This window comes from Phyllobates terribilis, unplaced genomic scaffold (assembly GCF_046119375.1).
Source record: "Phyllobates terribilis strain yellow unplaced genomic scaffold, ASM4611937v1 Scaffold_2__4_contigs__length_985480577, whole genome shotgun sequence".
Lineage (NCBI taxonomy): Eukaryota > Metazoa > Chordata > Amphibia > Anura > Dendrobatidae > Phyllobates > Phyllobates terribilis.
The window spans coordinates 175,612,011-175,623,724 of record NW_027362762.1 but is presented as its reverse complement, the minus strand read 5'-3'; the positions used below and the strand labels follow the sequence as shown (position 1 = coordinate 175,623,724).

The 11,714-nt window shown below is 42.1% G+C and overlaps 1 protein-coding gene across 4 annotated transcripts in view; it reads right to left on the bottom strand.

Moving 5' to 3' along the window:
- Positions 1–584: 584 nt before the first annotated feature.
- Positions 585–11,714, bottom strand: part of ARHGAP9 (Rho GTPase activating protein 9) — a 218,773-nt gene continuing 207,643 nt past the window's right edge. For 2 of the 4 annotated variants that reach the window (XM_073663315.1, XM_073663316.1), the window contains one exon: positions 585–2,106. In XM_073663315.1, coding sequence (XP_073519416.1) covers positions 1,848–2,106 — 259 coding nt within the window. In that variant the 3' untranslated portion in view covers positions 585–1,847. The remainder of the gene's footprint in view (positions 2,107–11,714) is intronic. The other 2 variants (XM_073663317.1, XM_073663318.1) reach the window with 2 other exon arrangements.

Sequence of the window (11,714 nt, the reverse complement as noted above, 5' to 3'; positions counted from 1 at the left end):
CTAATCTGAGCTGCTGTTAACCTGCGATTTCTGAGGCTGGTGACTCGGATAAACTTATCCTCAGAAGCAGAGGTGACTCTTAGTCTTCCTTTCCTGGGGCGGTTCTTATGTGAGCCAGTTTGTTTGTAGCGCTTGATGGTTTTTGCAACTGCACTTGGGGACACTTTCAAAGTTTTACCAAATTTTCGGACTGACTGACCTTTATTTCTTAAAGTAATGATGGCCACTCGTTTTTCTTTACTTCGCTGCTTTTTTCTTGCCATAATACAAATTCTAACAGTCTATTCAGTAGGACGATCAGCTGTGTATCCACCAGACTTCTGCACAACACAACTGATGATCCCAACCCCATTTATAAGGCAAGAAATCCCACTTATTAAACCTGACAGGGCACACCTGTGAAGTGAAAACCATTTCCGGTGACTACCTCTTGAAGCTCATCAAGAGAATGCCAAGAGTGTGCAAAGCAGTCATCAAAGTAAAAGGTGGCTACTTTGAAGAACCCAGAATATAAGACATATTTTCAGTTGTTTCACACTTTTTTGTTAAGTATATAATTCCACATGTGTTAATTCATAGTTTTGATGCCTTCAGTGTGAATGTACAATTTTCATAGTCATGAAAATACTTACTTACTTTTAAAGAAAAATCTTTAAATGAGAAGGTGTGTCCAAACTTTTGGTCTGTACTGTATGTATATATATATTATTTTTTATTATTTTATTTTACAACATGCACACTTTATCATTATATCACACTATATCACAGATCAATTACGGTAATTCACAGTCAAGCTGAGTGACTATGCAGGTACAGCACCTCCCTATATATCACTTGAATCTTTGAATCACAGACTGAGACTACCACTAGCGTTTTCAATGTGTTTCAGCAGTAATACACCACAATCAGATTAGGCCTTTCTCCTATACTTTTGTGGAGTGACCTGTGCGCTCCGACCTCCAATCGCTATGCAGTAAAATTCTAAAACCGCTGCTTAGCCTACTCTTATCTTTTGATAGTGGCTATCATTGTCCACTCTGATTGGCTGCACGAGACAATGCATTATGGGAAATCATGCATGGCCGCACCTGATGTCATTGGCCCACTCTCTAGCTCCTATAGTCTTCGGTAGTGTGTGAAATGGCACCTGGCATTCTTTTTAAGCCATCCTTGCAAAACAAATTGCAAAGGGTTCGTATTTGTGGGGACCTGCGAATTTGAGGAAATTCAACAAGAAGTCAATTTGCAGTGGATCAATCCGCTCATCTCTAGTGTGGTACCATAAATCAGCATGACGACAATTGGTTTCATGCTTTTAAAATTGGGCTCTCTTCCTACCATCCTGTCTAATTAATTCCATTTTGACTCCAGCTGTCAATAAATGAATCAGCGTATGTACTCCATGTTCCATATCAGCCTATGGCTGTAGAGGAATGCTGGTAGTTGTAGTCTGATAACAGTTGGAAAGTTGCAGGTTGCAAATTTAGGCAGAATGTTTTTCCTATTATCTGCTCAACCATATACAAACACTTGTCCAGAAAAAAACGTGAAAATGCAAATATATTAAGCATAATATAAAATAATAAATTGCAATTAATTTTAAAATTTTAAACATTTGCATTCAACATAGTATAAATCTTGCCAAGAATTGCATCCATTGTGTAAGTTCCAGCTGGGACTGTCTCTTTTATTTCCTTAGTAAATAGCTAAGAACACTGTCATTGTACCTTGAATACCTTGTATAGTTGGCTTTAAATCCCCCACATAAATGTCCATTCCAGATGCTGAAAAACTGGGAATCAATAAGGAGGTATTTGTCTGAGGCCCTTCCCGTAAGTTGTACAGGTCTATAAAGGGGTGGACAGTTCTATGTGAGATGTAGCCGCACATTGATTCTCTGTACAGGGTGAATTACTACATTTCTCTGGACTGTCCTGGAAGATCTCTTCATAGTGAGTAAGAAAATTTTCCACAACTTGGTTTTGATAAACCATATTAGCAGCAATGTTAGCAAACTGCTCCTTCTCTGGTCTCATCAGCGTGGGCCCAAAAACGATACCAATATTTTGAGTGGTCATACGATTCATCTCGGAGTTCTCTCTGACACTAGGGAAGGAAAATAACATTCATAATTAAAATAAATTAGAAAAATGTAATAATAAATTTGGCAATCTGATCTAATACTAGTACAAACCTACTAAATGTCATATCTACTTGCAGCTTCACTCATTAGGCCTTACAAGTCAAACTCTGGCCCGTGGGTCAATTCTGGCCTGCAGGGTGATTATATTTGGCCAAGACACCAGAACTGCCACCCATATGTGGGGCCATTATACTGTATGGAGGACTATGTGGGCCATTATTCTGCATGGAGGATGATGTAGGGTCCATTATACTGTATGGAGGACTATGTGGGGCTCATTATTCTGTATGGAGGACTATGTGGGGCCCATTATTCTGTATGGAGGATTATGTGGGCCAATATTCTATATGGAGGACGATGTAGGGCCCATTATACTGTATGGAGGACTATGTGGGCCGTTATTCTGTATGGAGGATGATGTAGGGTCCATTATACTGTATGGAGGACTATGTGGGGCTCATTATTCTGTATGGAGGACTATGTGGGGCCCATTATTCTGTATGGAGGACTATGTGAAGCCCATTATGCTGTATTGAGGACGATGTGGGGCCCATTATACTGTATGGAGGACTATGTGGGGCCCATTATTCTGTATGGAGGACTATGTGGGGCCATTATTATATATGGAGGACTATGTGGGGCCCATTATTCTGTATGAAGGACTATGTGGGGTCCATTATACTGAGTGGAGGACTATGTGGGGCCATTATTCTGTATGGAGGACTATGTGGGTCCCATTATTCAGTATGGCGGACTATGTGGGGCCATTATTCTGTATGGAGGACTATGTGGGGCCTATTATTCTATATGGAGGACTATGTGGGGCCCATTATTCTGTATGGAGGACTATGTGGGGCCCATTATACTCTATGGAGTACTATGTGGGGCCTATTATTCAGTATGGAGGACTATGTGGGACAGATTATTCTGTATGGAGGACTAAGTGGGACCCATTATTCTGTATGGAGGACTATGTGGGGCCCATTATACTGTATGAAGGACTATGTGGGGCCCATTATACCGTATGGAGGACTATGTGGGACAGATTATTCTGTATGGAGGACTATGTGGGGCCCATTATTCTGTATGGAGGACTATGTGGGGCCCATTATTCTGTACGGAGGACTATGTGGGGCCCATTATTCTGTACGGAGGACTATGTGGGTCCATTATTCTGTACGGAGGACTATGTGGAGCCCATTATTCTGTATGGAGGACTATTATACTGTATACTCGTTGTGCGGCGACTTTTGTCCAAGTTTTTCATTTTGGCCCTCTGTGTGTTTGAGTTTGACATCCCTGCATTATGCATTTTTTCATCCACCTTCATCTTAGGAGAGCTAAGAAAGGTACATTGTGGTCTCCTGCATAACAGTAACAATTCTGGAGCATTTCTTCTCTCTGCATTGTGCTGTTCCTGTCCCTTCTACAAATTAATGAAGAAATTGACAACTGGGCTTTATCAAAAGCCAAAGAGGCGTGTCCCTACAGAGTCTGATACTGATTGGATGGCCGATTGTGCAGAGACACACTCCCAACTGGTAACTTCCAGTTGTCAATTTATTTATTCATTTTTATAGAAACAGAGGAGTAACAACACAGAATTCTAAGAAAAAATGCTTCAGAATTGTTATTTTACGGACAATACATTTTTTTACTAAAACAGATATGTAAGGAGAGTTGTCGGGTCCTCTTTAACACCCATCATGGCAGTATATTTAATGCCGAAATGGATGTCTTTTAGACTATATTCATATTATGTTTGGAGGGACAATTTAATGCTGATTGACAAATGTATGGTCTGCCGTGATGTCACTGACTGCCACGATGCAGTATGTATCACAGTCAGTTGTATGGAAGCAACATATACTAAACTACTTAAAATATAATTGAAACTGCAGGATCCTGGCAAAATGTATGTTAAAAGGACACCCCTTAGGAACACATATGTGGTGAGAAATAAGGACTCACAGCCTTTCTTTGTGAGTCCTGGCAACATGTCAACATCCTTTCTGAATGCACTGAATTAAATCATAGAAATTAATACATTGCAGACAAAAGTTAGATAACTATAACAACCGTTAGGCATAAGATCCTGAAATGTGCCACAGCGAAGATAAAGGTGATCTTAGAAGGAGGAAATGTGCTATATTGGTCACTGACCCGGTCACTTGTATCACTTGCATTACTCATTGGATGAAGATTAATGCTATAGTCCTACATAGCACAGATTACAATAGTTCGCATGGAAGAAGTTGACATTCTGGCAGGAAGAATTAAGCTCAGTCACTTCCCCCTTTAATTTGTCAGGCATGCGGATCCTGAATCACACAGGCGTACATGGCAGTGGATGGACTTGTGTACCGCAGCTCTTCACAGCCCTAGAGAAATGTAGCCATTGGCAGGCAGGAAGTGGACGAAGATGACTCAATACAAACGTTAAGCAGAATACCAGAAAAATAACTATTTCTTCACTAATTCTGCCAGTAATGAAATCTGCCAATATTTTCTTCTCCTATTTCACTTCTATTGGCAGAAAATAACTTCGGTGAGTCAAATACCTTGTACTAACTAAAATCAAGGATTGGATCCCCTAGTGACTGTTCTTGCGGGATGTCGTAAATCTATGTTAGTCTCAGGACACGCCACGATTGTAGCCACTGTCAGGTATATAGGCTCAGGAAGTGTACACCCAACAATGGCCCAGTCTGGATGGATGCCCAGGTATCCATTCAGCATAGACAGCCTTCACACAAAAAAATATACCCCAAGGTACAATTTTTTTAAGATGCCTCCCAAAAGGGAAAGTGCGGTTTCTTGCACATTGTTATAGAGTTAAAAAAAAGGGATGCAAACACAAATTGGCCAGATGGTGGCCAAAAAAAAACACATTTTTGGCCTCCGTCTGGTGAATGACGGCTTTTGAGAATATTAACGTATAAATTAGGAAAAGTTTGCGACCCATACAAATGAAGTGTGCACTTAGGTCGAGGTCACGCTACCGTACAACACCGTAAAACATCGCACAGCACTCGGCCCAGTGTTACACTATGGGGCAGCTCAGATCAGCAATTATTTTCTCATGCTGATTCGACATGAGAGAAAAATCACAGCATTCTGCGATTTGCAGCGAGACTCGATTCACTCGCACCCATACAAGTCTATGAGTGCGTGAGAAACATCCGATAAATGCCGAGTCACGCCATGGAGGAGATGGACAAATCACTTTCTCCGTTTCCTCTGCAGCTGAGCTGCGATCGTCTCATGCGAGAGAATCAGAGCACAGTAGCATCAAACTCGGCTCCCGCTCGCATCAGACGCCATACGCTGGTGTGACTCCGGCCTTAGCCTAAAAAGCTCAGTTTTGTACATTAACAGATACACCAATTGTGCTGTGCTCTCCCAGCCAGGGAGAGGGGGTTGTTATTGATAGCAATTGTAACGATCAGTATCAGCAAAGACTCTGAACCGGGCCATTTAACCTTTGTGATGACATTAAAGAGTGATAAGTGAATCAATAAAAAGGCCCAACTGTCCATTTTGTTCACTCATCTTAAAGAGATTATCCTAGAATCTATTTTTTTTCTCAAACTCTCTTTAGCCGAATAACTTGTCTAAAGTAACCCCACTATGCCTTCAGATACTCATTGGCTACATTCTTACTCCTACTTCTGACCCCAACTCTCCATAACTGTGTCTCTCTGTTCAATGTAAAGTGGGTAGTCCATCAGGTTTGACCATGTGACCACTGTAAACTACATTTCCCACAAGCACCTGCTTCTCTAGGCTCACTAAACTCTCCTGTGCACAGTTGACATTAGCTACACCCATACCCCTCAACTTCTAAGAAGGCCGGGTTCACACGAGCGTATCTTCTCTAATACACGAGAATCGGGCCGATTATGCACATGACACTCGGCTCAAATCTGTCACAGTGTGGAGGAGACAGAGAAAGTAATAGACTTGTATGGGTGTGTGCGATCCGAGACTCAGATGCACCCGCAGCATGCTGCCATTGTTTCTCATGCTGAATTGGCATGAGAAAATAATTTGAGATCTGCACTGCCCCATAGTGTAACATTGGGCCGAGTGCTATCCGATAACACATTGCATAGCACTCAGCCGTGTTAAACGCTCGTGTGAGCGAGTCCAAGATGAATTTTAGGTGAGTTTTTGATGCTGTGTATTTTCGTTGTGTCAAAACCGCAGAGTCTTACAGGTCCAGCAAAGTGGATGGGATTTATAGAAATCTCATTCCCACTGGTCTTCTTTTTTTTTTTGCTCAGTGTAAACTGAGCTGCGGTGCGAGTTTCACATCCACAACATGTCAATTTCTCTTGCGGGTACGCTGAGTTTTATGCGCAGATTTTTCTTATAGAATTATATCAGATGCAGAAAGTCCGCAGGTAAAATACGCGTAAACACATCAGAAATGCATGTAATCCACACATGACTGTACCAATAAAGTTTTGTCAAAGCCAAATATCAGGAAGTATCAAAAACGAAGCAGCTTTGTTTAAAACATGACATGCTAAAAAAAGACAAAGAAACGCAGGGTCAGAAATGTGACAAAATCACATGTAAAATAAATGCACTCAGTAAAGCCCCCGTCTCACATAGCGAGATCGCTAGAGAGATCGCTGCTGTGTCACGGTTTTGGTGACGCAACAGCGACCTCACCAGCGATGTCGTTATGTGTGACACTTTGCAGCGATCAGGCCCCTGCTGTGAGGTCGCAGATAGCTGCAAAGTGTCTTGGACCATTTTTTGGTCCGTGCCCTCCCGCAGGTCAGCACACATCGCTGTGTGTGACCAACGGGACCAGCGATCAGGCTGGTAACCATGATAAACAGCGGGTTACTAGGGGCACACGCGCACTTAGTAACCCGCTGTTTATCATGGTTACCACTCTGCTACGGTGAGCGGTAACCTCCCGCTCACCGTAGCAGAGTGGTAACCATGATAAACAGCGGGTTACTAAGTGCGCGTGTGCCCCGAGGAACCCGCTGTTTATCATGGTTACCAGCCTGCTCCTGCTTCAGCAGGCTGGTAACCAGGAGCAGGACATCGTGGAAAGATTCTTTCCACGATGTCGCTGCTCCCCTGATCGCTGGTGAGCCTGCCTGTTTGACAGCTCACCAGCGATCACTTAGCGACGCACCAGCGATACCGGCCAGGTCACATCGTTGTCGGGATCGCGGGTGCGTCGTTATGTGAGACGGTACCTTTACGCAATGAAACAACACGAGTAACCTAATTTACATAATAAGTGCAGAGATGGTGCAGAACATCAAAAACTCACCAGAAGCACATCATGGGAACGATGCCTAAGGCGATGTGCATACGGTCAGGAGCTACCTGCGGCCCTGAAGCTGCGGAATAGCCGCACGGCTTCTGCTTTTTATGCAAATGAGCGGCGTCTTTTTTTTTTTTTTTTTTTCCACATGTGGACTTTCCTCATAGAGGTTAGGTCTATGGGGAAAGTCCACTAGTGGACCAGCAAGAGAAATTGACATGCTGTGGGTCTGAAGGATGCGCCACATGTCAGTTTCCGCGGATGATCCGCAGGCGCACAGAGACGCATAGTGGACATGGGATTTCTAGAAATCCCATCCACTATGCTGTAACATCTGGCCACTGCGGGTTTGACGCTGCAGAACACGCAGCAGCTCCTGACCGTGTGCACATACCCTAAGGCTAGAGTCTCGCGACCGTACTTTCTCTCATCCGAGAAAATTGGGACGATTATGCTAATCACACTCTGATCAGAGTTTGCTGAGTGTTATCCAATAGAAAAAAAATATTCTCCATCTTCTCCATTCTGTCAGTCTGTAAAAACTGGACTGCACTCAGATGAAATTATGTTTTCCCCGGTCCCATAGATCTCCATGGCAGAGTGAAATCCAATTGACGGATCCAAATCATGCATGCTTGCGGATGACAAAAATGGATGAAACATCATCTGTTTGTTCTGGATGAATAATTGTACATTTTACGTGAACCCAGCTTTACAATCAAGATCATTTACAAAGTTCCTTCATTTTCAATTTCAGATTAATTGGAGGAAACAAAGATTGCCACATTGATTCATATCAGTGAAAAATCAGTTCTATTTATGGATGGAGCTGTTACTGCAGCAAGGATGTCCTATTCAGATGAATGGGACCGTTGCAGTAATCGCTGCATAGAAATCTGATGTGTGTGAATATACCCTAAGCCAGCCAGTATAAAAAAAAATGATCTAACATACCATTTTTATGTACGTGGATCATTTTTGATACATCTCATTTGCACCAGTATTAAGTCTTATGAAATTTTTCTACCATATGATGTTGCTGATAAATTTCCCTGTGGATTTGGTTGGGACACGCATAATGGCAAGTTTCATAAATGACAATGCACAAGCGCATAGTCATCCTAGGTGGTTTCCACCAATATGTTGGATTTTTTTGTCCATGGATCGGAAAGTGTCTGTTTCTGATTTCCTGTACAGAGCAATAACTGATTCATGTAAGCAAATGATCAGTAACTCGCTCAGAATTACTTGTTATGCAGGGAAAAGGTAGCACTATTCCTTGCCCCATAACTGAAAGCAGTAAATCCCAAAATAGGAGTGTAGAGGGGGATTTTTATTCTTAGTGTACGTATTAAACCCTGGATGTCATTTCCGGATTCTGACACAAGACACATTCTGGTAGCATGAGAATGCATCTGAGTTATTCTGCAGCTGGAGGAGGACCAAGCCCTTCATTCTAAATTAATATCACCTGGGCTTTTGGTTAATGGCTTCTCATTTCTAGAATCCCTGTGGGACTGTTGTGGGCGGCCAGCGTAATACGTGTTTATTTTTAAAAATACCACCATCCGGCTTAGTCATTCTTCTGATTTCAGTTTTCTACTATTTCATTGCACTGATACAAAGATAATGTCTATGAATGTGAATGTATGGTGTAAACGATGAATATCTGAGTAGGTGCGCACAACCATCCGAGAAAAACGGTCCGATTATTCTGATTAGCCTCTGATCAGAGTTTGATAAGAGTTTGATTAGAGTGGCATCAGTTTTTCTTGGAGGTGGAGAGAAAAAAATCATTTCTCCACCCCTTCCATTTAGTTAGTCTGTGAAAATCAGATGTCAGCCGAGTCCGGTCTAATGTTTTTCATGGACTCTTATAGTTGCAATGCTGATTTTGATTCAACACTCGGTCCAAGGGAAAAATTGGACATGTGCACTGCCCCATAGAATATCATGTGTACGAGTGATATCCGTGAAAACCACGCATAGCACTCGTCTGATATAATCGGTCATGTGCTCGAGCCCTTTCCGTACGTGCCCACGCTCAGGAATAGCAGCGTTTTGGACTCAGCTCACCTGCGCTGCTTCCAAGATGCTGCATCCTACAGTACAAGCTCAGTGTATGGGATTTATAGAAATCCCATGCCCACTGTGCTTGTTTTTGAAGCTGCATAAACTCACCCGCAGTGCGGTTTTATGAGCCGCAGCATGTCAATTTCTGAAGCGGAGACGCGAAGTCTCCCCTTCAGATTTTGACCGATTGAATGTCAGTATATGCGGTGGATAAGTATGTACTGACAAAACAAGTGTGGAATTAGAACACAGTGCTTTGGACGCAGCAAAAATACGCTGGTTCCTGATCGTAGGCACGTACCCTAACTGTTCTATTATAATTTATAGCAGGTATGGGCGCATCTGGGCCTAGGATAGTAGCTTTATTTGTGCCCCTAAACAAGTCAGGCTTACCAAGAAAGCTCCCAGGTTTATAGTAGGAAGGATCTAATGTATTCAGTGTACTCAACTATTTGCTCTCCAATTTGGGGGACTGTAAGCTCACATTTCTGGGTGACGATGCACCCACTGAGTTCCTTTTATTAGAACATCCACCATAAAATGAATGAGTCAGTCTGATAAGGTTAAATTCACACTAACTTGGGCAACTACATTTTTCAGAACTTTATGAAACAGAACTGCCAAAGATATGGCTTGTCATAACCAGTTGTATACCTGGTAGACTATATACCTAGCAGGATTGGGACACCTTGGTTAGCTCAGCCACAGATGGAGAAAGAGCTACCGCTCATACAGGGTGGTGGAGGGTACGCTCCATCGCGGTCCGCAGGGTGCTCCTGAAGGGCGTGCGACGGCTGCTTTTTTCATTGACCCAATCTGAGAAAAACTCACTACATGTCCTACTCTCATCAGTTTTTGCAGATCAGACTGTGTGGAATTGAGGAAAAAAAATGAATGCACGTCAAAGCCATCCAGGTGTACTCTTTTTTTCACTTACGCGCGTGTGTGAATGTAGCGTTCATTTAAGCTGGTCTTTAACCCTTACAATTCATATACCTAAAACACAGTACTTGGCTAAGTACTGACTTGATGTTTCTGCATATTACATTTAAACAAATGGGAAAAAAACACAGCGACCTGGTAATATGCAAAGCTATTCAATATTCATAATGAATACTAAAAAAAAATCATAGTCTGTGGGCAATATTGTGAAACACACTGATCCAACATTACACACGGACTGACATGCACTTCTGAGACTTAGCAATTCCCAGCTTCCTGCTCACTAGTTGGACGGCGGACAACAGGCCTGTATCAGCTGGTTACTCAACTTTCTCCTTCCAAAGACAGCACTGCCAAAATGTGATGCAGTAGCCAAGTGTTACATACCAGCAGCTTGTTCTTAAAGAGACACTTGCATTAAATACTTACTGTATTTCCCCTTAAAGGGGTTTGCCTTTTTATCTCCACAAATGTGTTGCTTACGTGATTTTATAGCTCTTACTAATATATACAGTTGAAACCAGAAGTTTACATACACTATATAAAAAGACACATATAGGTGCATCTCACTAAATTAGAATATCATCAAAAAGTTAATTTATTTCAGTTCTTCAATACAAAAAGTGAAACTCATATATTATATAGAGTCATCACAGAGTGATCTATTTCAAGTGTTTATTTCTGTTAATGTTGATGATTATGGCTTACAGCCAATGAAAACACAAAAGTCATTATCTCAGTAAATTAGAAAAATTAAAGGGGTTTTCCCACGAACAAAAGTTCATTTGAAAAATTGGCTTTGTCTGACCGTGTATGGAACATACCACAGCTCCTGGGCAGGGGAGGAAGCAAAAGAGTATACAGACATTACAGCAGGGGATCGCAGAGGATTCATTTTGTGAGGTAAAACATTACTCTGCCTGTTTTTAAATAATATTTTACCTTACAAAATGAATCCCTTGTGATCCCCTGCTGTGATGCCTCCGCAAGAGAAATCCTATAGTGCAAAGGATAGGATGCGGTGAATCCGCATGTGTTCAATGAACACATGCGGCTTGACCTGCATGCAGCACTATGGACGCAGCACAAGTATGCTGCATTCAAAGCGCTACCAAAAAGGATCATGTGCACATACCCTAAGTATTACACGCTCTCCACCTGCTTTTTAATAAAATCTACTTCACAGACTACATATCTTTCCTGTTCTCGTTTCAAGATTTCCTGTGTAACTGTTGTGGGTGGCTGGTAGGAGCATCATGT